The following is a 25,124-nucleotide window of genomic DNA, read 5'->3' on the forward strand; positions in this document are numbered from 1 at the left end:
CACAGGCGCAGGTTTCATCCCTGCCCCGTGACCGGAGCCGGCTGCGTGAGGAGAGGATGCTGATAGGGGGGGCGCAGTGGGGAGGTCTAGCTCTGGCTGCGCTCGTGTGGTGGGGGAGGGTTTGGGGGGGCTGTGGCGGGTGAGGGAAAGGGCCGGGGGCTGTGGCAGGCGAGGCCGGGGGCACTGGAGCTGCTGCTTGTAATGCCCTGTCCTAGCTCAGGTAGCTCGGAGGGATGCTCCTCGCAAGGATTTCTTACACCCGTTTTTCCCCAGCCCAACCACAGCCGGTTTCTTGTTCCTCTTCTCAGCGTTTCTGTCTCACTGCCCCTGACAGGTGGGGAGACCAGGTTCCCCTCCCCGGCTCAGCTGCCGGAACTGAACGCTGTGGGGGTGGGGGGATCCAGCCGGCTTGCCCCAGAGGGGCCCTTCCCAACAAAGGGTGCTCCTGTGCAGTGGGTCTGGCACCAGGCCAGCCCGGCGCTGGCACAGCTGGGGGCGGGCGCATGAGGACAGACGGCATCTTCCCAGCTCAATAGCGGCCCTTGTGCGGCTCCTGGGACCGGCTCCCTCTTACATATTCATGGCGGGCTGGGTGGGGGCACCACCTTAGCAGCGGGGACTTTCACCGCCTGTGGGCAGGGGGCACAGGGCAGTGGTGGGGCACAGAGTGGGCAGGGGGCACAGGTCTTTCCCCCCAGCGCAGGATGGGCCTTTACTCTTAACAATTCCCGGCATCTTAGACAAGACGCTATGGACCGGGGTGGGGGGCTCTCTTCCCTCTCCTGCACCCCCGCCCCCAGCTTTCTGCCTCTGTAATTGCTGCATCTGAGACTAGCTTGCTGGGGAGCTGCCTGGTCTCTTTTGCCTCCCCCACAAAAAAGTAAATCCCCCGCCCCACCCAGCTGCTGCCATAGAGAAGTGGGGTAATATACAGAGGAGGGAATGAACACCCCCCCATCTTATTTGGGAGCCGTCTGGAAAGCATGAGGCTAAAGGGGCAGAGAGGCTGAGGCTCGCATCCCCTGTACCGAGAGACCCTCTCTGCATGGGGTGCAGCAGCTAGGGGCTCCTTTTGTCCCTAATCCAGGGTAGCATCGAGCCTGAGATTACTTGGGTGGCAGGTTCAGGGGTAACTCGTCCTTCCTCCTTGCAGGGTGGGTGAACAGTGCTCGGCGTGAGCCCTTGGGAACCCAGGCCCCATCTGCTAAAGACCCCTGGCCCTTCTCAGTAGGGGCTTGGCATGGTGCCCTTGACTTGAACTCTCCCTCCCAGCAGTGCTGGACTGTGGGCAGGTGGCTGCCATCCCCCACCACAGAAGGGGCTGCATTTCAGTGGGCCTGTCAGTGTATTCTCTGCAAAGCCGTTCTGGGTTCCTGGGGCAATACAGACGTGTCATGTCTCACTACTGTTCACGATCAGGCATCGGACTGGGACTCGGGAGGCCTGGGTTCCCTTCCCAGCTCTGACATGGCCCTGCTGCGTCCCCTTGGACAAGTCACAACCCTGCTGTGTGCCTCAGTTTCCCCTCTCTCACCCCTTGTCTGTCTAGATCATAAGCTCTTGAGGGCAGGGACTGTCTCTTAATGCGTGTAGCGGGGCCCTGATCTCAGGTGGTGTCTCCAGGCACTCCTGTAATACAGCTAATAGTAACGCTCTGGAGGGCAAGGTGCTGGGATAGTGGAGAGTCGTGCCCCATGCGTTGCTGTTCGCCACCTTCTCGCTGTGCCTCTGGGCTCATTTCTGGCGTCCTCTTGGTGAGGCATCGGCTCCTCCCAGCCTGGGTGGTTTTGCACAGGCTGAGACGCAGTACAAGGGAGGCCTTTGACCACTATGATAATGGAGAGGGGAAGTGTCCGTGCTGCAGAGTGCTGGGGGGAGGGAAGTCTCCTGTAGACGGGGCCAGAAGAGTTCAGCCCAACCTGCGAGGGGGCCCTTTCGCCCAAGAAGCAGCCCCAGCCCCTCTGCAGGCAGCGATGCAGAGAGCGTTCTGAGGGGGAAGAAAGGGGAAAAAATTTCAGCACCTCCCTTCCTGCTTCACCTGCCTGGGAACAGCCCTGTGCGAGGCGCAGGCTCCCCATAACCCCCGCTGCAGGTTCAGTATCTCGCAGCGTCAGGCCGATTAGCCGCGCCTCCCCTTCCTCTTCCATTCTGAGAACAGGCGCTGGGCAGCCTGCCGCACCGGCCGTGCAGAAGTGGGAGCCGGAATAAACCGGCGGTTAGTTCTGGGGGGGCTTCCCGATGCCGCTGCACCAGGGGGACAGGGAAAGCGCCTGCCTCGGCTGAGTGACCTGAGCGAGGGGCTAGCTGTGAGCACAGCCACAGGGTGAGTCCCGTCGGGTCAGCTGTGTTGGTTTAGCTCCCTCCACCCCCACAAGGGATGTTCCCTGTGCTTGGGGGATGGGCCCCCTTCATTTTCACCAGTGAGGGGTGTCCGAATTCCCCCAGATCTCAAAGGCCGGAGCGGAGCCCTGGGATCATGGAGTCTGATCCAACCCAGCGCAGCCAGGCCTCAGCTGACGTAACACGAGCCAGAGGACTGCCCTGAATGGATTCCTGCTCGAAATGAGAGCAGGTCTTTTAGACAAACGTCCCATCCTGGCTGGCGAGGGCAAATCCACCCTTGGAAAGCCGGGCCAGGGGACAGATACCCACACTGTTAAAACACGCACGCCTTATTTCCCATCTGAACCTGGCTTCAACTTCCAGCCCCTCTGTCTTTTCAGACCTTTGGCTGCAGACAGGAGAGCCCCTTATCAAATCTTTGTTTCCCCTACTCCTTAACCGTCTCTTTGTTAAGCAACGTAGCTTGAACTCCTTAAGGCGGTTGCTATAACGGTTCCCCCGGCTCTCCTCTGAACCCACTCCCATGGATCGTTTTTGGATCCAGATCATTTGATTCAGGCCCACTTCCAGATTCCAGCTGTACCATGTTCCCCCTCAATGCTGCCTGTCCTAGCCGAGGAGGGCTGGATTGGACTCGGTTAAGAGATGCCCCGTACAACAGGCTGCCGTTGAAATGTTCTAGGTGTGGGGAATGGGTTGTGTCTAAACGTGGAGCTGGCTCTGGCCAAACCCCTATGTGGGGGATGGTGCTTTACATCCCCTGACCACGGGAATGAGTGACTGCACAGGGCCAGGCAATAGAGACTCGGACGGCAAAGGCCACCCTCTTCTTGCCATGTCACGTCAGCTGAGGCCTGGCTGCGCTGGGTTGGGGGCACGTTCTCTGTTGGGAGCAGGGAGGCAGGAGCTTGAGCTTCAGAAGTTGGCCGGAGTAGGGAGAAGTCTGCTTCCCAGTCTGTGGGTGGGAAGATGGCCTAGTGGTTAGAGGTGCAGCTTGGGGTTTGGGAGGACCTAGGTTCAAGTCCCTGATCCACCCCAGATTTCCTCAAGTCACTCAGTCTCTGTGCCATCCGTACGACCCCTCCCTCACAGGGGTATCCTGAGGATAGAGGCTGCTCCTCCCTGCCCCAGAGACCGTGCCCTGGGCCTGCCGTGCTAGCTCCAAAACGCATGCCTAGAACGTACCCCAGCCTGCCTCCTGCTCCCTGGGCCTGTTCCTCCTCCCATGTGTCCAATCTCCTTCCCTTCCCCAGAGCTCGCACCCTGGGCCTGCTCTCCCTTGGCGGTCCCTCCCCGGGGCCAGACCTGCTCCTTTCACGGGGCCGCTTGTGCTTCTCTTTCATCTCCCTCCCGCTCCCCAGTTCTGGCCTGGTCCCCCTCACTCGCCACTGTTGGGCCAGAGGCAGATTACTGAGCGGGGTGGGTTCCCTGCCTCCCTTTCCCCACGAGGCGGTTGGGCTGTGGTCTTCGGAAGCGAGATGATCTGTGAGAGGATCGGCAGGAACCAGCCCGAGATCTGCTGGGCCGTGGGGGATTGCTGGCGGGGGTCAGCGGTGAGGCCTGACTCCACACGCACCCACCCCACGCTGCCTTTGAGAGCAGAGGACCCGGCCGGCTCAGGGCTGTGGTAACCTCGGGCTGATCCCCCATCACTGGCGAGAGGACCGCTCTGAACCTGTCCTGGAGCCTGCAGGGTGGGATCTGCAGACTGGCTGGTAACCCAGGCAGCCTGGATTTGTAGTGGGGTGTTGGGGCGAGGCCAGAATCTATGGCGGGGGGAGCACGTTATGGCCCCCGTCAGCCCAAAGCTCAGAGCCTGGAGAGTCCCCAGGGCTGGTCTGCGCTGCAGAGTGGGGTTGACGCCAGGCAGCTGACGCTGACCTAACTCTGCAGGGGTTTTCGCTTCCGCGGACGTAGCTGCCCCTCTCCGCTGGCGTAACTTCACCTCCCCGTGCGGCGTAGTCGGTGGTGACGCCGCTAGGGCCACGCGGTGTCAGTGTAGGCTGAGCGGGTATGTCTATCGCCGTCCGCCCCTAGGAACGGACCGTGCGGAGCTGGCGTGTTGGCATGAGCCGGGGAGGGGCCAGGGCTTAGGGGGAGACGCCTTGTGTTCAGGGGCAGGGGAGAAGCTTGAATTAGAGTCTGGGGAGTGTCAACTGCTCCTGCTTCCCCTCAGCCGCTGGCTTCTCAGCGGGGGGGGAGGGGCAAGGGGGCCGTGGTCCCATTGCTTTTGAAAGCTCTGCCCTCCCCCGTTTTTCCTGCCTTGGGGCAAGCGCCTAAGGTGTGGAGAGTGGTGGGTGGGGCCTCGGGAGGAGCCAAAGGAGGGCGGGGCCTTAGGCAGAACAGGAGTGACCCCTCCCCACACACACACACACTTCTAGGGCGCTTCCGGCGCTCCTGCTTCCCAGGGGTAGCACTTGCGAGTGGACCACGTTAGGGCTGGGAGAGCAGTAATGTGAGGAAAGACTCGGGTGGGTTCCTGACAGAGGGGAAGCAGCTCGCAGAGAGGCTTTCCGGCCGCAGGGGAGCGGGCGGCGTGGGAGGGCCCGCCTGGGAATCGGGGCGGGATCATCCTGGAATATGTTGCTGGCGTGGGTTGAGGTTGGGCGGAGTCCAAGGGGCTGGAATTGGGACCCAGCTGCAGGGGGTGGGGTGGCAGGAAGAGATTGCTTCACCCATCATGGAAATGCAGCCAGCTCTAGGGTGGAGCACGGCAGTTGTTTAACAACATGCAGCAATGCTGCGCAACAACTCAGGCCCGGAAACGAAAGTGAGCGTCCGACCCAGCAGCACTGAACGTCTCAGCTGGAGTTCCGCCAGGGCAGCCCCTGTCTGGTGAAAGGGGGCATGGGGTCATTTCCCACCATAGGCAGCAAGTGGGCCCGGGGTGGTGACTCTCATTTCGTGTTGCAATCCCTGATTTCCCCAGGGTTGCTCCCGGTTCCTTCCTGTAAGGCTGATTGGTGGTGACTTCTCTGTAGAGATCAGGAACACGCAAAGCGCGTGAGGAGGAGCTGGGGAATGGAGAAGTGCACTCGCCATGTGAGTAGGGGAGAGCCACCACCGAGGTCACTGCCCCTTCCTGTGTCACTTCACCAGCCTTGGTGCAGTGATGCTAGGGATCCATCCAGCCCCTGGGAGCGGATCCTCACCAGACAGCTGATGCGTGGTCCCAGGTGAGGAGATGGCTGGTTAATGCCCAAGAGTCCGAGATCTCAGCCTGGGGATGCCTCTGCCCTTCTTAGTTGGCTGTTGCTCCCTGTGAGGGATTCAGAGACGCCGATTTCAGTGAAGAGGGCGGCTGGGTGGGTCTGGGGCTTGGAATGGGCTATGAGGGACCCTTCGCCCTGGCATCGCCCAGCTGGGCTAGTTAGATCACCAAAGCCGAGGCTGTTTGGTGGCCGGGGTGCAGTGAGTTTGGTGGGACACGGTGCGGTTCTTCCTGTCGCCACCTGCTGCTCCCCCAGCGCTGGGCCGAGGGTTGTTTGGGCCGCCGCTCTCGGGTGAGACCTGGCCAGGCTGGAGCACGTTGGCAGGGCGGCCGGGGGAGAAGCTTGACCTGCTCGTGTTGCTGGGGGCTACTCTGCTGGCCGTCATCCTGGGGCGTGAACTCAGGACCTGCAGTGCTAAGGCACGATGCCCATTTCAAGCGTATTTAACGTTCGTAGCCTGCAAGTACCTGGTGGCCCCAAGCGAATCCCGGCCCCGTTGTGCTAGGCGCTGGACAGACAGAGGGCGAGAGAGGCTCTCCATGGGCAAGATGGGGGCAGGAGAAACAGAGGCACGGAGAGAGGAAGTGATGTGCCAAGGGCAGAGCTGGGAGCCGGAGCCCCACTCCCATGCCCTGGCCGCGGAACCCTGCTGCTTGGTGTACACGAAGCCTGTACCCTGTACTTAACACCCCATCATCCTCGCGCTTGGCTCCCATGCGGTACAATCAGCATCACCCTGTGGCCCACGCGCCATCGCCAGGGCCCCCTTAATGCATTAGGAACATGAGCTGCCTCATTGCATCAAAACCAGTCCAGTGCGGCTTGGCTTGGGTGTCAGATTCGTTGTTACTATAATGACTGTAGACAAATGACGCCTCAGACTGGGGTGTAGCTCGGGGCAGGGGTGGGGCCGAAGACTCTGTTTTGCGGCCTCTGAGTCTGCGTTTTGTGTGTGTGGAGTTTTTGTGGAGCAGGAGACAGGGAGTGGTCCGGGCCGACGAGGGGGCGGGGAGAGCCGGTACAAATTACCGGGGCCCGACGGCCCGGAAGGGGGCCTGGCTTCCCCGGCTTCGTTGGCCCTGTTTAGGCGGTCTGCCCTTGCTGGGGGGCCCGAAAATATGTTTTCACCGGGGCCCGAGGCCGCTCTCGGCGGCCCTGGGTGTGGATCCTGTGTATTTCAGCCCCTAAAGGGACCCTGCTCCCATAGACGGCACCTGGGGAAACGCCATCTCTCTCCGCTTCTCTCTTGTGGCTCTTTCAATCCACCCAGTGCTGCAGTTCTTGAGCTGTCCCTGTGCCACCTGCTGGATGCTGCAGACACATGGGCTGCCAGCTAAAGAATCTAGTTGGCTGGCAGCCTGGGCAAGGCCAGCTTGTAAAGGGTTAAAGAGCCCTGGAGGGCGGGGGGCTCGGCTGGTCCCGACCCAAATAAAGGCTTCCCATCCCTCTGGGAGCTGCCGGGAAAGGCATGGTGCGTCCTTGAGCTGGGGCCATTGTCTCTCGCTCCTTTTGTGCTCAGCCACCCTCCATGGAAAGTCATTTCACAGCCCAGTCGTCAGGAGATGGGGATGCAGGGAGACGGCCGTGTGGCTGGAATTCAGTCAGGACACCGAGGCAGATGGCTACTAACATGCTGGCTTGGGAGGAGTGTTTTGTCCCGACTGCTGAGTCTGGGGGGTGGGGGGAGGGCAGGACATTAGCCATGTCCCTGCTGCTGGGATGGGGGGCACTGGGCTTGGGTCACAAGGTCTCCTGTAAGGTATCGTATACAAAGTGATAACAGGCTGGTCCTGAAAGCACTGCGTGGTGTGTGTATGAAGAGTTATAAATATGATCTAGAAAATTGTGTTTGTGTTCGACAAGCACTGCATAACCCAGCCTGCCCTAGACAGAGGAATGTGTATTTGCTTGTCCAGCCAGCCTGGTCATCAGGCAGAGATCGTGAAGTTATATTTACCTGCAAGGTAAACAAAGTCCTCAGGAGAGCAAGTGGGTGAGAAGGGACCACATAACAATCTCGGGGGTGGAAGCTGCACCCCCAGGAAGTCTTCCTGCCTCTTGATGGAGGGTCAGTGACCTTGGGGAAGCAAAGGTGAGAGGAAGAGCCGGGCATCTTTCAGGTGATCAAAGAAACCAGCCTGGGGATGCTGCAAGGGTGGATCCCGGCTGGAAGAACCAGTCACACCGGAGAAGCTGCTGTAAGTAAGGAAACCATCTGGAACGAGAACGAGAGCTGATGAAGTTTTAGTTTTTAGAAGTGTATTTTTTACTTTTGGTTGCTTGAAGCGTTTTCTGTCTTTATTCCTTGTACTTGGTATCACTTGATCCTGTGTCCTGCTGTTAAATAAACTTGTTTTACTTTTACTATTCCGTGCCGTGATGGAAAGGCAGAGCATGTGAACCTAGGGTGACCAGATGTTAAGGAGAAAATATCAGGACCGCTGCAGGGGGTGTGTGTAGGTTTTTCTATTTTATTTATTTATTTTTTTATTTTTATTTTTACACTCACCCATCCAGGAGTTCGGCAATTCGGCGGAGAGCCAGTCACGGACGGTCTTCAGCGGTATTTTGGCAGCAGGTAATAAATCTTGCCGTCAAAGACAGACTCACCCGCCGCCAAAATACTGCCGAAGACCGTCCGCGACTGAAGGACTCTCCGCCAAATTGCCGCCGAAAACCAGGAAACAAAATATCGGGACAAATGGCATCCTGACCGTACTCTGGTCGGGACGTGGGACAAACTCCTCAAAATCGGGACAGTCCCGATTTTTATCGGGACGTCTGGTCACCCTATGTTAACTCCAGTTAACAGGGTATTGTCTCTTTAAAGGAGCAACACATGTAATAACTTCTGGGATTGTTCAGGACGGGGGGGCCGGGTGTCTCCGGAGAACTCGGGAGTTGGGACTCGCCGTTTGTTACCAGGTTTGGATTGGCCGGGTCCTGGCGAGTTTGCTGGCAAGGCAGGCGAGCCGGCGCGGCGGAGGGGGTTGTCACACAGCTTAGCAATAGCAAAACTCTCCTTTGCTGAGGAGGTGACAGTAATTTACAATTCTGGGAACCCCAGCAGATCATCACAAAGGGGTGCTGTGGGGTCGGTGTCCCTCTGTGTGTGCGTACGTGTGTGTATTTCTGTTGGCCTTTCCCCACTTCCTGCGAAGGTTTTAACTCCTTTCCCCCTTAGATACGCTTTATTCCACTTTGTACCTTTATTAAACGTAAGTTATCCCAGTGCCGCCAAGAGACACCCCCGCCTCCATACCCTCCCCAAACGCCGCTCTAAGGTGAGCGTTTCAATAGGGCTGAGGCTCCCAACTCTCACAGCCTAGGGGAGTTGGGTGCATCACACCCATTCGGTGCTTTTTGAAAATTCCACCCTCGGTCTCTACCCAGCGCCTGGCCCATGACAGTAGGACCAGCCTTTGATAGGGTGTCCCGGGGAGGCGCTCCTGCCCAGGAATGGCTTGCGGGGGGGTTGGGGGTCCGTCGGAGGGCAGGGCTGGCTCGGCTCTCTGCAGCACCACTCAGCTCAGGAGCAGCGTGTGCTTTATGGACGTGGCAAGGGAGGGTTCATAACGCCATTTCAGGGGCACAGTGGTTTACTCCCAGTCAGACACGAGGTTGGGAAAAGAACCCAGGAGTCCTGAGCGTCGGGCTCATCCACTAGACCTCACTCCCCTCCCAGAGCTGGGATTAGAACCCAGGGGAGGCCTGAGTCCCCACCCCCTTGCAGCCATGTGAGCCGAGCGGCAGGAGGGGGCGAGCGTAGCGGCCGGGGTAGATGGCGTTACTGTCCGAGGGCTAGGAATGAACGACCCACATGAGCAAGGTTGGGCTGGTGAAGGGTGCGGAGTTAGGCCCTGCTCTGGGATGGCCTGTCATCAGCTGGATCACGCAGGTGGCTGTGGGGGGAGTTGTCCTAAGGGATCTCACCACCTCTCTCCATCTCTCTTGTGTCCTCCAGGTGTTGGGTCTCCTCGGGCAGGTAACATGGAGCAGCTGAACTGACCTGAGGAGCCATCCCAGTGAGTGTCAATGGAGGGGGGGGCGGTGAGGGAGGGGTGGTCACATTGATGAGTCAGTGGAAAGGTTTTGTGCCTTGGGAGTTGTTTCCCCCTCATGCAGAGCCTGGGCTTCCCTACCCGACTAAGGGGCAGAGCAAATGCAGAAGCCCCTGTGAGAGGGAGGGCGCTGTGTGTTGCTCCCTGCGACGTTCTGCGTCTGCATGGAACCACCAAAGTCCAGACAAGCTGTAAAGGTACAGCCCGCCGCCCCCCTGCAGCACAGCACACCGGACAGCCCCATGGCCGCCTCCGGCCCCTGCAGGAGGTTTTTATCGTCCCCCTCTCTGGCTGGGGAGTTAGCTGGAGCCTGCTGCGGAGCGTCCCGGCGAGTGGGTCAATGGCTGAGAGGGCAGGAGCTGGCCAGCAAGGGCTGCTGCTGCGGCCCTGAGTCTGTGCGTGGGCAGGATTTATAGACTCATAGACTTTAAGGTCAGAAGCGACCATTATGATCATCTAGTCTGACCTCCTGCACAACGCAGGCCACAGAATCTCACCCACCCACTCCTGTAATAAACCCCTAACCTATGTCTGAGTTATTGAAGTCCTCAAATTGTGGTTTGACGACCTCAAGCTGCAGAGAATCCTCCAGCAAGTGACCCATGCCCCACGCTGCAGAGGAAGGTGAAAAACCTCCAGGGCCTCTGCCAACCTGCCCTGGAGGAAAATTCCTTCCCGACCCCAAATATGGTGATCAGCTAAACCCTGAGCATGTGGGCAAGACTCACCAGCCAGCACCCAGGAAAGAATTCTCTGTAGTAACTCAGATCCCACCCCACCTAACATCCCATCACAGACCACTGGGCATATTTACCTGCTGATAAAGATCAATTGCCAAATTAATTGCCAAAGTTAGGCTATCCCATCATACCATCCCCTCCATAAACTTATCAAGCTTAGTCTTGAAGCCAGATATGGCTTTTGCCCCCACTGCTCCCCTTGGGAGGCTGTTCCAGAACTTTACTCCCCTGATGGTTAGAAACCTTCGTCTAATTTCAAGTCTAAACTTCCTAGTGTCCAGTTTATATCCATTTGTTCTTGTGTCCACATTGGTACTGAGCTTAAATCATTCCTCTCCCTCCCTGGTATTTATCCCTCTGATATATTTATAAAGAGCCATCAGATCCCCCCTCAGCCTTCACAGTGGGTCTCTTCTCTCTCGCTGGCTTCAACGGGGCTTGGAATTTCCTCCTCCTCTCCCCGCCCCCGACTCTCTCTGCCGTCCGTCTAACCCAGGGCTGCCCGTGGCAGGTGTCTGGGATGGCTCTGTCGCTCTGCATTAAGAGACGCCAGCCTGCGCGCCCCCTGCATCCACCAATCTCCTGCCGCCACTGCCACCGCTCAGGGCACCGGCCTCCGCTGCCTGACTCTGCCTCCGGAGCTCCCTGAGCGCACACCGTGTTGCTGTGCTCTCAGAGAACAGAGACTGATGGGGGGGCGGGGGTGGGGGGAGGCACAGCCGTATTCCCTCTTCTTCCCCCCCCCCCCCCGAAAGCAGGGAAAATAACAATCATGCCCCGAGCCAGACAGAGCCCCCGCTCCAGCCAGCACTCCCTTCCCCCCCTCCCCCCCCGGGATCCCTCCTGCTAGGTCCCCGTCAGCCATGCCATCAAGCCCTAGGACTGGCAACCCCATCTTAGGCCCAGTGCTCCTGCCCATGGGACCTGAGCTAGGGCAGGCCGCAGTGGGGCCCAGCGGCTGGGAGGTGGAGCCCACTCCAGCGTGCTTCACATTGAGTGAAACGTGGCCGGAGCAGGGAGGTCCTGGTCCCTCCTGGGTATGTGGGCCTGAGGCGCTGGGCCCAGAGGACGATGCTACTTCAGCCGAGCTCGCTGCTGTGCCGCACGTGGGCTGGCTGTGACGTGACGCTCTTGCACGGAGCACCAGGCCCGGGGATGTGGAGAGGCTGGGGCGGGACTGGCCATGCCGGGTGCCAGGATGCCTGCTGCACACTATCGGGTACAGCCAGCATGAGCGTCTGCTTCCCCTTCAGCGCCACCACAGCTGGACGCGGGAGAAGGGCGGGGTCCTGCTTCCTTTGAAGGTGAATGGCACAGCCCTTCCTGAGTTCCGTGGGGACACGACGGGCTTGTTCCGCAAGGCAGGGCGTCCCCAGGCAGGCAGCGTCTCTAGATCTGACCCTGTGTCATGCCCCTGCCCGAGGCATGCATTGCTACCTGCGTGGCACAGGGTGTCTCTGCCCAGCTCCTGCCTCTGAAGCTGCTTTCCGGCTGATCAGGCCAGCAGAGAACCCCACTGCAGAGTCCAGACCCCGCTCCGGGGTGGAACTGGGCCCATCTGTGCTAGGAGCCGGGCCTGCGCTAGCCAGGCCGGGGAGACTTTCCAGAAACGTCCCCCACGTAGACAAGGCCTCGGTGCTGATCTCAGCCCAACCCGTGTGGTTAAAGCCGAGCAGGCCCTTGGCAGCCACCCAGCAGCAGAGGAGCCCCCGACTCGACGCAGGCTGGGAGCCGCAGCCTGACCACGGCTGCGCAGGGCTCTTCCTGCTTCCGTGGCTGCAGGGAAGGGCTCTCAGCTGAGCCTGCAGACGCTGCAGAAACCAAGTCGGTAACTGCGTCGTTCTAGCAACGCTCCTGGCCTGCAGACCCTGGGCGCCCTTCAGGCTCTGCCCATGGGTCTCAGGCCTGGCCTGGCACAGTTCTCCTAAGGCACCCACCGCCTCTCCTTCCCCCCGGCACGAGTCCACCCACGCCTGACGTGCTGCTCCAGTGTGTCCGTGCTCCTCACTCCTGCCCTATGCAGGAGGGAGCTGAACGCCTCCTGCTGGGGACCTGGGCCGGATCCGCAGCTGGTGCAAACTGCCGTCAGTGCTGAAACGCAGCAGCCCGTCTCTGCCCTTCGCCTTCTCCAGGGCAAAGTCCCACAGAAGGGGCCGGTGACAAGCTGGGAGCCGCTCGCCTTGAGCAGCAGGGATCTCACCAGCCTTCCTGGGAATCCACCAGGATCCCCCCCACCTTGCTTTGCCACAGCTCCAGCAGGGCTGGCGGGGGGAGTGAATTTCTACCCACTCTGCCAGCCCCGTCACTAGAGAACCTGGGCACCAGCCATGATGTGTTTTCACCCCCAGCCCATTAGCTCCAGCTTCATGGATTAAAGGCACCCGGCCTGGCCTCCCACAGCCCAGCTCCCTGCCGGCCGGACTCCTGTGCCCTCCCTAACCCCCTGGCAGCTGGGCACACCTCTGTCCCCCTCCTCCTCCAGCTTGACCCACTGACCTTATTGCCAGGCAACCGGCATGTGGCAGATGGCGAGAGAAGGAAGCAGAGTTTGACAGCTGGGGAGGAGGGTGAAGTCAGTGAGTGCCCCATATCTCCCCCCTCCCCCCGCCTGTGGAGCTGTGTGGTCACACATGTGCCATCACACGCAGCCAGACACACGCACTCCCCGGCTGCACGGGCAGCCATGTGCAAGGAAGAGGCGGGTGGGGCCCGAGTACATGGACCGTTGCTCTGATGCAGCGCAGCAGGAAGGTGGGGCGCTCTGGCTGGGTGCATCTGACGGGGCGGGGACAGGAAGGGTGCATCGGTTCGCTTTGGCGGGGAGCAGAGGGGTGGGCTGCTGGGGGGATGGACCCACCGGGCTGCTGGCCAGTGCAGGGGGAGGGAGCAGTCAAGTTCCCCGGGCTGGGAGGATCATTGTTCCGCTCTGTGTGATGGGTCCGTTCCAGTCCAGCAGCGCACAGGAGTCGCTGATGGGCAGCAGTGCACGGTCCGTGGCGTGTGCTAGCAGAGTTCCTGGAGGAAGGGCAGGGTCTTTTCGCCCCGCGTCTGACCCCGCGCTCTCTCCTCTCCCTGCAGGCTTTGCCCAGAATGGGCTGTGTGTATTGCAAGGAGAAGGGGTCGAATAAAGGCCAGCCGGAGAACGGCGATGGCACGACCAGCTTGGCATCGAAATCCCGCTACGGCCCCGACCCGACCCAGCAGAATCCCGCCAGCAGCTTCACCCACATCCCTGACTTTAACAACTTCCACAGCACACCCGTCAGCACCGCCGGCGCCCCCTTCATGGGCCCCAGCCTCTATCCCAACAGCACCTTGAACATGCGTGGAGTGGGGATCACAGGTCAGTCTCCGTGGTGCCCCTGCAGTGGGGCTCTAGTGGATGGAGCACTGGGCTGGGAGTCAGGAGACCTGGGTTCTATTCCCTGGCCTGCTGGGTGACCTGGGCCAATCACGTCCATGCCCCGTGCCTCAGTTTCCCCGCTCACCCTGCATCTATCAGACTGTGCAGGGCCTGGCGCGACTTGACCTCAAGCCATGACTGTAATACACAGAGTGATGGTGGCAGCTGGCAGCAGATTCCTCACTGCCCTGTCTCTGTGTCTTGCAGGCGGGGGGGTGACCCTTTTCATTGCCTTGTACGATTACGAAGCCCGGACGGAGGATGACCTGACGTTCCTGAAGGGGGAGAAATTCCACATTATCAACAATACGTGAGTGTCCCATTCAAGGCTGGGCCCCTCCCCTCCAGGAACGCTCTCTCCCGCCCCCACCACGAAGTGCAAACGCCCCCGGGTCTGATGCTGCCTGGGGCTCCCCGCCCCACGCGGCCCTGCTCTGAGAGCAGCTTGGCTGGGGGATTTCACAGCCCATTGGCATTTGCACCACAGCCCATCCAACCAGCTAAGCCGAGTTAAACCCACTGGGGACCGGGCGGGGGGCCTGAGCCTGTTGCTTGCTGCGGAAGACCTTGCTCCCAGGTCTAAGCTGGCTGGCCCTGGGGGGGCAGGCTGGGAGCAGCTGAGGAGTGGCTCCTCCTCTGACACTAATGTCGGATGCCATGTGCCGTGGGAGCGGGACAGAGGGGCTCAGCGGGGTCTCCAAGACGGGCTGCCTGCCTGCATTCGCGGGGGATGGGGCTTCCTCGCAGACTCTCACGCCGTCTCTTTTGGTTCCACAGCGAGGGCGACTGGTGGGAGGCGAGGTCCCTGAGCACAGGGGCCACGGGCTATGTCCCCAGCAACTACGTGGCCCCGGTGGACTCCATCCAGGCGGAAGAGTGAGTAGGGCAACCCTGGGCTGACTGGGGAACGGAGCCCGCTTGACCGCCGGCTGGGGGCAGAGGAGGAAGCCAGTGACCCAGGGACGTCCAAGAGATGCTCCATCCCCCACAGCACCCTTGGGGCAATACAGACCCCTAGCCAATCCCTCCCCAGCCCCCGACACACACACAGGATCTGTACCAAGGCACCCCAGCTCTAGGAGTCGCCTCTCATTATCAAACCAACTGGGGGACACAGTGGTAACCTGCTTCCAGCAGTGCCTGATGCTTCAGGAGGTGAAATCTCCCAGGATGCACCTCGCCAGCAAGTGGGAGGGGTATTTCCTTCCTGACCTCTGTAACATCAACTGATGCCCTGGAGCATGAGAGTGGATTGCTCCTAACTTAGCCTAGATAAATATTCCTGTAGTACCTTCTGCTCCCAGATCCCCAAGTGCATTGCACCCATTAGTAAATTCATCCCCACAGCCCTGCTGGGAGGTAGGTAAGGTTTATTATCCCCAGTTTGCAGAAGGGAAAAATTGAGGCAGAGAAAGGATAAAAGGCTTCCATCCTGTGATTGGGCACCTGAACTCCTATTTAACGGCAGGGACCAACATTGAAAAAATGTGGCCTCAGCAACTTGCCCAAGGTCACTCTGAGGGGCGGAGCCAGGAATAGAACCCAGGAGTCCTGACTCCCTGATTTTTGTTTTAAGTCTCAAACATACTGCCCCACCCACTACCTCCTGTGCCTGCGTGTACATCAGCTGCCCAGCTATCATATTCTGATGTATACTTCAATTGCATCTGGAGGCCCCAGCTGAGATTAAGGCCCCGCTGTGCAGGACGCTGTATGTACCTAAGTAAGAGAGTGCCCCGCCCCAGAGAAGCTGCAGTCTAACTAGAGAGACAAAGGCTGGGAGAACAGATGCTGCATTCTCCCCATTTTACAGATGGGAGACTGAGGCTCCGGGAGAGTCGGTGATCTTCCCAAGTGCTCTCAGGAAGCCAGGAGCCGACCCAGCTCTGAGTCTCAGGGCTGGGCCTTCCCCTGGCCCTGTGTCTTCGTTTGAGAGTCCCAAATCCTTCCCTCCCCTTTCTGGATCCCCGCGGCAGGTGGGGTGTAGGTGAGCCGTGGCTGCCAGGTGCCCCTGGCATGTTACTAACCCTCCCTCTCCTTGCCCTCCACGCCAGGTGGTACTTTGGGAAGATGGGGCGAAAGGACGCTGAGAGGCAGCTGCTGTGCCAGGGCAACCCCCAAGGGACCTTCCTCATCCGGGAGAGCGAGACCACCAAAGGTAGCGGCCGCACCCCTCAGCATCCCGGGGGGTGGGTGTGTGTCTGGGAGAGGCAGCAGGGGCCAGGATCCTTCCCCACATCTGCCTCCACACCGGCAGCCAGCCAGCTCCAATAACGGGCGTGAGAGTGTGTGTGTGGGGGGGGATGTGATTCCCAGCACGCAGCAGCAACCCAGGCCTGCAGCAGAGATTCCTCTCTTTCCCCCCCCGACCCTGCGTGCCTGGGGAATAGCCCCCATCTGAATCCCCCATGGCTCTCCCATACAGCAGCACAGTGCCCCCTGCTGGTGTCCACTCGCTGCTCCCACCAGGCACCCTGCCTGTGTCTGTCTCAGGCCCCATCCCTTTGCTGTCGCTCCCCAGGTGCCTATTCCCTGTCCATCCGGGACTGGGACGAGACCAAGGGCGACCACGTGAAGCACTATAAGATCCGGAAGCTGGATAACGGGGGCTATTACATCACCACGCGGGCCCAGTTCGACACCATCCAGGAGCTGGTCCAGCATTACAGAGGTAAGGGAGGGGGGGCGAGCCAGGGCCGGGCAGGGATGGCACTGGAGGGAGCATGGCGTGGAGAGATGGGTTCGGTCCTGGAGCCCACAGGGCCTGGGGGGGTTGAGGGCGGCAGTTGTGGCGCTGGCCTGTGCAGACCGAAGTAGGGTCGTGGGTGAGCTGGTGGGTGCCTGCTGCGCGTCTTGGAGATGCCATTGGCCTTTCTGCCCCCTGCCCTGAAATCCACTGGCCTTGGCCTTCACAAGACGCCTTCGCCCCAGCCCGAGAGCAGCCCCCAAATCGGAGCCAGAGGGAATCCCAGCCTGTGGCAGCCGCAGAAGCAGGGGCTTTGGCTCGGAGCGGGGAGGGGATGCTCCTGAGCTGCCCCAGAGCGGGGGCTCTGAGAGATGTCTCCTTCCTGTGCGGGATGAGCCCTTGGGGAACCTGTGCCCGGGTTGACGGGCCTCTGCTAATTCCTTGGGCTGCAAACGAAAGTCGCCCCGGCTGGAGCTGCTGAGTTCAGGCTCACCACAGCCCCTCTCCTCCCATCGTGCCTCCCTCCTCATCTAGCAGCACCCCCCGCCCTCTGGCATCCTATGCCAGCCAGAGCTGCCGAGGGGGGGCTCTTTTGGTCGCTGCCCTCCCCCCTCCAACACTGATCACAGATGCCAGCCCATGGGAGCAATGCACGGACCGAGGGGGTCAGACCAGTGAGGGGTCCCCAGCAACCGCGCGCTGGCTGGGAGACGGACGAGCTCTGCAGTCGCCGTTCGGTGCTGGCCGACGTGCCAGGTCCAGGTCGGCTGGGAAACTCGGGGCCGGGCCGCCCAGGGAGTCAGGCCGGGCTCAGACTGGGGCAGCACAAGCTTAGCAGGCTCCACGGGTGGGTAGAACAGAGCTCCGGCGGGCTCCTCCCCAAGACTCGCACTCAGCTGAACTCCCGCGCGATCCTCCCGATTGCAAAGCCCGGGCGTGATTCCTTAGGGGATCCCCTGCAACGAGCCCCCCCACCTGCCGCTGCTTCTCCTGCAGCACAGGCCTGCTGCCCTGTGAGCAGGGCCCCGGCGTGACCCTCCCCCCCGTGTGGGGCAGGTGAGAGGCGTGGCTGTCCTGACACCCCCCCCCCGGTGTGGGGCAGGTGAGAGGCGTGGCTGTCCTGCCCCCCGGGGCTGGCAGGGATGTGTTTTCTCTCTCCCTGCCCTCGAGCGCCTCGTCTCTCCGTCTGTGCTCTCATCTCTTTCTCTCTTTCTCCTCACTCCCTCCTTCCCTCGGCTCTGTCCGCAAGAGCGAGCTGCGGGCCTGTGCTGCTGCCTGGCCGTGCCGTGCCACAAGGGGATGCCCAAGCTGGCAGACCTGTCTGTCAAAACCAAAGACGTGTGGGAGATCCCGCGAGAGTCGCTGCAGCTGATCAAGAAGCTGGGCAATGGGCAGTTTGGGGAAGTGTGGATGGGTAGGACTCTCCTGGCGAGCGGGGGGGCTGAGCCAGGAGGGGAGGGGAGAACCCCAGGCCTGGAACCAGCCAGGGCGAGGGGAGGCACACCGAAGACTGGATCCATCCAGGGCATCCCAGGAAGAGACAGGGCTGCTTGTTGGCGTGAGACTTCATGAGCCATCTGCAGGGTCTCCTGGTTAGCAATCTCGGCAGGACTGACTGACAGCCCTGGGGACTGAAGTCCCTTCTCACCGCTCGGGCTGGGCTGGCCAGGCCAGGGCGTGGGGGCACCGCTTCTTTGCTGTGGATACGTGGGGGGCTTCCCCTCCCCAGACTCTCTCCAGCACGAGCGTCTCGCTCGCGCACATGGGAATTGGCTCAAGGAAACATGCTGCTGAAAGCCATCAGGGGAGTTGTCCTTGGATCCAGCCTAGTGCCACCCCTCCCCTGCTGGTGGGGAGCACCTGATCGCCTGCTCTGGGTTGCTCTCTGCTGGTTTTAGGGCCCGGGACAGCGAATCTGTGGAGGGAGGGAACAAATCAATCAATTAATCCAGACTCAGCCTGACCTCCAAGCCGGCTGCATGGCACTGCCATTTGCTCCTGGTTCTGCCCCACTCAGCAGCCAGACCTGGCAGCCAGTAACTCCTCTCTGTGCACCTGTCCAGAAGGCGGGTCCGGGCAGCCATAACTGATCCGTCTTCTTGGGGAGGTGGGGGCTGCAGGGCAGATCCAGGCCAGACCCGTGTACCCACAGGGAGACCCTGCCCTGGCAGGACAAACCCACCCCTGCTATGATCCTACACGTTGCGTTCCCGGGATGCAGGTGAACAGCGCCAGCTGGTGGACAAGTCAGCCGGCGCCAAGGCAGGCGATCAGTCAGAGCCTGGGCTCCCCTCCTCCGCCTCTCAGCCCTTGTGCATGTGCATGCCGAATTCATCCCATTCTCCACTCCCCCCTTCCTCTCTCCTGCCTCCTCCCCGTCATCCCATCCCCTGCAGAGTTCAATGACGGTCTGTGCCATCTACTAACCCGGGTATGCCCCAATATGAAGCCCCAGACTATGAGCCTGTCTAAAGACGCCTGGGAAATAACACGGGAGTCCGTAAGCTTGGACAAGAAGCTTGGCATGGGCTGTTTTGGAGACGTCTGGATGGGTAAGGCGGGCACCTCGCAGCGGGAGGACGGGGCCGGGGCCAGAGGCTGGTTATTGCAGGGCTGGGAGAGGCCGGGGTCGGGGGGTGATTCCATCTGGTCCCCACCAGACCCACAGGTTCTGATTATCCACGGTGGGGCAGGACTGAGGGTCTCTGCCTGTCAGATGTGGGGAGGGGGTCTCAGGGGAGCCTCTCTGAAGTTTTCCAGCCCATATGGGAGTGGGGGAAGGGAATTCACCCCATTCCAAGTGGGGCTCCTACACTGGGGGGAGGCTCTGAGGGGGACTTTCAGAGCCCCGTCCCTGAAATGGGGTGAGACATGGGCACCCACTGCCTGCCCTGTGGGGGGCGGGGGCGTGAGACACAGGCATCCCTTGCCCATCCCATGTTGGGGGTGGGGGGGCGGCGCTGACCTGGGGATCTCTGCAGGGAAGGAGTGCGAGTGACTCAGGGTTTGCTACGTACCCTGGGAGTGACGAGGGTTTCTCTGCTGGGCTCTTCATCCTGGAGGCATCCCCCCCCACCCCTCCCCGAGCTGGCACTGACCGACCCCCGCCTGCATTGCCGTTGCCGGGCGGGGCGGGCGCGCCGTGACGCTGTCCCCCTTCCCGCTGGCTCCAGGCACGTGGAACGGCACCACCAAGGTGGCGGTGAAGACGCTGAAGCCAGGCACCATGTCCCCGGAGGCCTTCCTGGAGGAGGCCCAGATCATGAAGCTGCTCCGGCACGACAAACTGGTGCAGCTCTACGCCGTGGTGTCGGAGGAGCCCATCTACATCGTCACCGAGTTCATGAGCCAGGGTGAGAGCATGGGGGGTGGGGGGGGCAGTGGCAGCTTGGCTTCCTACCCCAGCTGTGTCTGCACCAGGGCAAGGGACTTGGCGAGCACAGCGACTTCGAGCCGGGGGTGGGGGGCAGGGCTGGAGGCTCCCGTCCTGATGCTCCCTCTCCCCTCCCCCAGGGAGCTTGCTGGATTTCCTGAAGGACGGGGATGGCCGGTTCCTGAAGCTGCCCCAGCTGGTGGACATGGCAGCCCAGGTACCAGGGGATGGGTCCCAGTGGGGGCGGGAAGCGGGAATCGCCAGGGCCGGAGATCCAACATCTGGCCGGGTCTCGTCTGGGAGGGGGCTCCTTGCAACCTGCCCAGCCCAGCCATGTCCTGAGTGGGGAGGGGCTGAGACTAACTCCCAGGAGGTGAGGGGGGGGGGGTCTGCATCCCAGCCAGGCTTGGAGGGGGGGCTTTCCCAGGGCACCGGCGTTCTCACCACGCACTCCCCGCCCGCAGATCTCGGCCGGCATGGCCTACATCGAGCGGATGAACTACATCCACCGGGACTTGCGTGCCGCCAACATCCTGGTGGGCGACAACCTGGTGTGTAAGATCGCAGACTTCGGCCTGGCCCGCCTCATCGAGGACAATGAGTACACGGCGCGCCAAGGTGGGCCTGGCTGCGGGGGGGCAGGGCTCTCGGGCTGTGCCCAGGGCTGGGAGTGGTTGGGTTCCCCTCTGCCCCAGATGGACCGTGGGGCAGTGACCTCCCCAACCCCATCCTCCCGCAGCACCCACATGCCAACGCTGGGGGAGGCGAAGGGGCCACGGATCCCCCGCTGGCGTCGGACCTGAGGAGCCCTGCGCCCTAGCTGGTGGCAGGCATGCTGCCCCTGCGGGGGTCTCATCCCCTGCCCCCGCCCCATCTCATCCACCTCGCCTCCCCGCAGGTGCCAAGTTCCCCATCAAGTGGACGGCCCCGGAGGCTGCTCTCTATGGGAGGTTCACTATCAAGTCGGACGTGTGGTCCTTCGGCATCCTCCTGACTGAGCTCGTCACCAAGGGCCGCGTGCCCTACCCAGGTACGGCTGTCTGGCGCCAAGAGGCTCTGCCACCTCCTGCTGGGGTTGTTGGTTAGTGGGGGCTGTGGGGACTTGTGCTGGTCCAGGGGATGGAGCAGGGTCTAGTGGTTAGAGCAGCGGTCTAGGCGTTGGGTCTATTCCCAACTGGGAGGGGAGTGGTGGTTAGTGGGGTCTATGACTGGCTGTGCCACTGGCCTGTGGGGTGACCCTGGGCAGCTCACAGCCCCACTCTGTGCCTCAGTTTCCCCATCTGTAAAATGGGGATAGTGCTGCTGACTCTGTTGGGGAAGTGCCCAGAGAGCTACTGATGAGAAGCGCTATAGAGGAACCAGGCAGCATTATTAGCGGTTAGAGCAGTGGGGCCTGCCGGTCAGGACTCCTGGGTTCTCTTCCCATCACTGACACTACTGATGTGCCCACTTCCGTCATGCCTCAGCAGGGGGGGGCTATACCACATCCCTCCCTTCCCTAGGAAATCCCCATCACTAATGCCCGCAAAGCGCCTCCTAGCAGCAGCCCCGACTCAGCCGCTGTCCTTGTTGCTCAGGCATGAATAACCGGGAGGTGCTGGAGCAGGTGGAGCGGGGGTACCGCATGCAGTGCCCCGGCAGCTGTCCCCCATCCCTGCACGAGTTGATGGTGCAGTGCTGGAAGAAGGAGCCCGAGGAGCGCCCCACTTTCGAATACCTCCAGTCCTTCCTGGAAGACTATTTCACTGCCACAGAGCCTCAGTACCAGCCGGGGGACAACCAGTGAGCCCCACTCTCCGAGCCAGCCGGCCGTGCCCAGGGGCCCTTGCCTGCAGCGGCTGCACCGGGCCAGGACTTCCCAGGTGGCACTGGGCCAGGACTCGCCGTGCCAGCCGGCCGCGCCCAGGCGGCACCAGGCCGGGACTTCCCTCTTTGTACAGTCTGGGCCAGACCCTTTTTTTTACCGTCCCCTTTTGGGGGTTTTGTTACTTTCCTGCCGTCTGCGCTCCCCTCACTCTGCCCTGGGGGGTGGGGGGTGCTTTGCACAAATGCCTCCTATTCTAATGAGGATCCCAGCCCAGGGCCATGGACAGGGGGAGCTGAGTGAGGCTGCTCTGTAGCCCCCCCTGTTGGTCCTCCATGGAGAAATCCCCCCCCCCCCCCCCGCCCCTTTGCAGCTGCCTTCAACACCTAGCTCTTAATGCGAGAGGAGCAATGAGGCCGTGCTGCCCGCAGGGGCCAGAGGCCAGCCCGGTCTGCAGACATTGGGAGCGTCCCTCCAAGCTCAAGGGGCCCAATGTGGGTGCCCTGGGTTTCGGAGGTGGCAGTGGCCGGGCCCGCTGTGCCTCAGTGGCCTTGGACGGGGCTGGGCCAGGGCCATCGTCCCCCAGCTGGATTGCAGCAGCTTTGGAGCGTGTCCGTCGGGTCCTTCTGTCCTGGGGCTGACGGCTGCGCCTGGTCTCCGGCCCCCCGACTCTTGAGCATCGGATTTGTGTTGTCCCTCTGGCCAGCTGCTGGGGGCACCATCTGCCACAAGTGCCTGGGGCGGAGGAGGGGGTCTTTGCTTCCCATGGCCTGGGCACCCCGCAGCACCCCCATACTGAGTCAAAGACCTTGCTGAAGCTCTCCACCTGCCATGCAAGGCTTGGCCGGAGGCTGGGAGAGGGGATGTGTGGAAGGTAACCAGTTCCCTCCCTCGCAGCCCAGGCAGGTGCCCTTACCCCTGGGGGGTGGGGACAGGTTGGTGGGGGCCTTTCCGTCTCTAGGAGCCCCCATCTCACTCGGGAGCTGGGGAGGCTGTTGCCCAGCCTGTGCCACCACGGCGAGCCCCTCGCTGCCAGTCCTAACGTGCTGTGGGACCTGTGGGGACCTGTGGGCCCATTGCTGGCCGCTCCCCCAGGGAGTCCTCGAGCCTCCTTGGGTAGCATTACAAAGCCTGGGGGTCAGGAAGTGTCTCCGGGTGGAGGCAGCACACCAGCTCATCTAATCATCTCCTGTGGTAGGGACTAGCACGACCCCCCACCCCCACCCCACCGCCATTGGAGTACCTGAGGCCAGGGGCACACTCCGGGCTCTTGGGGTGCCTGGATGTGGGGCCACCATGGCGCGGCCCCGTCCTGTGCGTCTGCCCAGGGGGCCTGCACTGGGGCCCCATGGGGCAGCTGGCTAGCACAGGGGAAGGATGGGGCGGAGGGGTGACCCAGCTGCCAATTTCTTTGCTGAGAAGCTTGGCTCTTTGCTTGTTCCCCAGCTCCCCGGCAGTCCCTAGCGGACAGATGGAAGCCGAGCCCCATGTCTTCTCTGCCCTAGCACAGCGGGGGGGGCTAGATGCTCCCATCTCCATTCCCCATGTGTGGGCCCCAGTTGAGCAGTGCTGCCCTGAGGCCTGCGATGTGGCTCTGCCCTGGCAATTGCACCAGCAGGGGGCGCTCCCCTCCCGCCCGCGCAGCCCCAGGGCTTTGCCCCCTTTTGTATGTGACTTTCCGCCAAGCTGTTTGTTTATTTATAAGACTTTAACAAACCCCTTTGCCCTCCTCCCGGGGAGGGGGGGGGTCCCAGTGCTCCCTGGGGCTCAGGGAGCCGGCTGGGAAGCTGGGGGGGGAGGGGAATATTCTATGTTTTTCTCTCCCTCCCAGCTTGTAATTCTTGCTTTTGTTTCTTTTCCTGAGCCAGAACCAAATTGTTAAAGCCATAAACTGCTGCCCAGGGGAGGAGAGCAGGCAGTGCCAAATGCTTCTTCAACTGGGGGGAACAACCCCAAGGCTGGGTTGGGGGGTCCCTGATTCTGCCTTGTGGGGGGCAGATGTGTGTCCCCCTTAGGAATCCCAGGCCCTGTTCCCACCGGAAGGCACTCAGGGGCAGGGAGGTCATTCCCCCCCCCCCACACTCCCGGCAAGCCCAGCCCCTGCATCTCATGCTAAGGATGGAGCGAGGCTCCACTCTGGACCAGCCTCAGTGGAGGGGTGGGGGGACAGGAGCAGAATGTGAATCCGATTGGCGCGGGGGAAAGTGCCACCCACTCGGCCTGAGTCTCAGAGAGGCCAAGCTCCGGCAGCCCCCCCTTGAGCCAGGGCTGCGTCCAGGGTGTGGAGCCCCTCTGAGCCAGGCACCGTGGTACTGGAGCCCTCTTTATTCCAGGGCGTAATTTATAACCATTAACTTTAATTCTCCTTTGACGACATCCAGCGGAGGGCTCTGACCTGGCTCCTGCAGCCAGCCGAGGGGGGCTCGCACCCTGCCGCTGCGGGCTCTGGTCCTTGAGCGGGACACAGGGCCACGGGCCAGCCTTTGGCCCGTCCGCCCAGCTACAGCACAGAGCGTTCGAGGCCGCGCCTGCCTGGGGGAGTCCTGCCGAGGCTCCCTGCCCATGCTGCCATGGTTTTTTTTAAATCGATCTGTAAATAAAGAGAAATAAACCTTTCTAACAAGCGGGGCATGGTGTGGTTCCCTGGGGGCCCTGCGGGCATACGGCGCTGTGGGGTTTGGAGCGGGGAGCTCAGCCCGCGGGGTTAAAGGACCGGGCTGTCGCCTCTGGGGGCTCAGGGTTAAGTCTGAGATTAAAATAGGTTGTGTTGCAGGAGAGGGATTTTGGCCTAAACCAGCCCCCCCCCCTGCCCCAGGGAGGCTCCAGGCTGGAAGAGGGAGGAGAGCTGGGGGTCCTGGTTGAGCTGGGGAGGGAAGCCCGGGGCTGCTGGCTGGCAGGCCCCATGGACGTTGACAGAAGCACCACGCAGGCGCAGACCCAGCTGGAATTGCAGAGGCTGCTGGGTGTGTGGCAATGCGGGTCTGAACTCCCCCCTCTGCCACGGGCTCCCCGTCCCCTTGCCCAAGGCTGGAGCAGCAGGCCTGTTCCCCTGCAGTAAGGGAGCAGCTTGCAGGAGCCTCTGCGCCCAGAACGGCACAATTCGCTGCACCGGTGAGAGGGAAGCTGGGAGCGAGGTGGTCCCAGCTCCCGGCCTTGCCCCCTCCTAGCCGTGGCTCCCCCTACCAGCTCCTCTGCTGTGCTCTGGCACCGGTTGCAATTGCTGCCTGGCAGCTGGTGACGCAGAGGAGCAGGCCCTAAAGCTGCTCTCGCCTCCCCCCAACTGCCAGGGTGTTAAAATCCTCCCTAAAAACCATCTGCGGAGAGGCCATTTGGTGCAGAGCCGCTTCCCAGGGAGCCGAGATTAACACCAGTCCTGGCTGGAGAGACAGCTGGGCTTTGCTGCTGGGGAGGGCCGGTTCTCAGGCTAGAATACAAATGGCTAGAGCCCAGGTGAGAGCGGCGGGGGCTGGCGAAGGGAAAAGCCGGCCCCGTGCAAACAGCT

The 25,124-nt window shown here is 61.5% G+C and overlaps 1 protein-coding gene across 3 annotated transcripts in view; it reads left to right on the forward strand.

The window, feature by feature from the left end:
• Positions 1 to 24,249, forward strand: part of FGR (FGR proto-oncogene, Src family tyrosine kinase) — a 37,261-nt gene extending 13,012 nt beyond the window's left edge. Inside the window, exons 1-13 of one of the 3 annotated variants that reach the window (XM_039511380.1) lie at positions 5,376 to 5,519; positions 9,520 to 9,580; positions 13,435 to 13,699; positions 13,967 to 14,069; positions 14,537 to 14,635; positions 15,814 to 15,917; positions 16,281 to 16,430; positions 17,695 to 17,859; positions 19,619 to 19,798; positions 19,959 to 20,035; positions 20,283 to 20,436; positions 20,717 to 20,848; positions 21,396 to 24,249. In XM_039511380.1, coding sequence (XP_039367314.1) covers positions 13,447 to 13,699; positions 13,967 to 14,069; positions 14,537 to 14,635; positions 15,814 to 15,917; positions 16,281 to 16,430; positions 17,695 to 17,859; positions 19,619 to 19,798; positions 19,959 to 20,035; positions 20,283 to 20,436; positions 20,717 to 20,848; positions 21,396 to 21,604 — 1,626 coding nt within the window. In that variant the 5' untranslated portion in view covers positions 5,376 to 5,519; positions 9,520 to 9,580; positions 13,435 to 13,446 and the 3' untranslated portion in view covers positions 21,605 to 24,249. Of the gene's footprint in view, positions 1 to 5,375; positions 5,520 to 9,519; positions 9,581 to 13,434; positions 13,700 to 13,966; positions 14,070 to 14,536; positions 14,636 to 15,813; positions 15,918 to 16,280; positions 16,431 to 17,694; positions 17,860 to 18,841; positions 18,998 to 19,618; positions 19,799 to 19,958; positions 20,036 to 20,282; positions 20,437 to 20,716; positions 20,849 to 21,395 lie in introns of those variants that run through there. The other 2 variants (XM_039511379.1, XM_039511382.1) reach the window with 2 other exon arrangements.
• Positions 24,250 to 25,124: the final 875 nt, after the last annotated feature.

Source organism: Mauremys reevesii, linkage group 23 (genome assembly GCF_016161935.1).
Source record: "Mauremys reevesii isolate NIE-2019 linkage group 23, ASM1616193v1, whole genome shotgun sequence".
Classification (NCBI taxonomy): domain Eukaryota; kingdom Metazoa; phylum Chordata; order Testudines; family Geoemydidae; genus Mauremys; species Mauremys reevesii.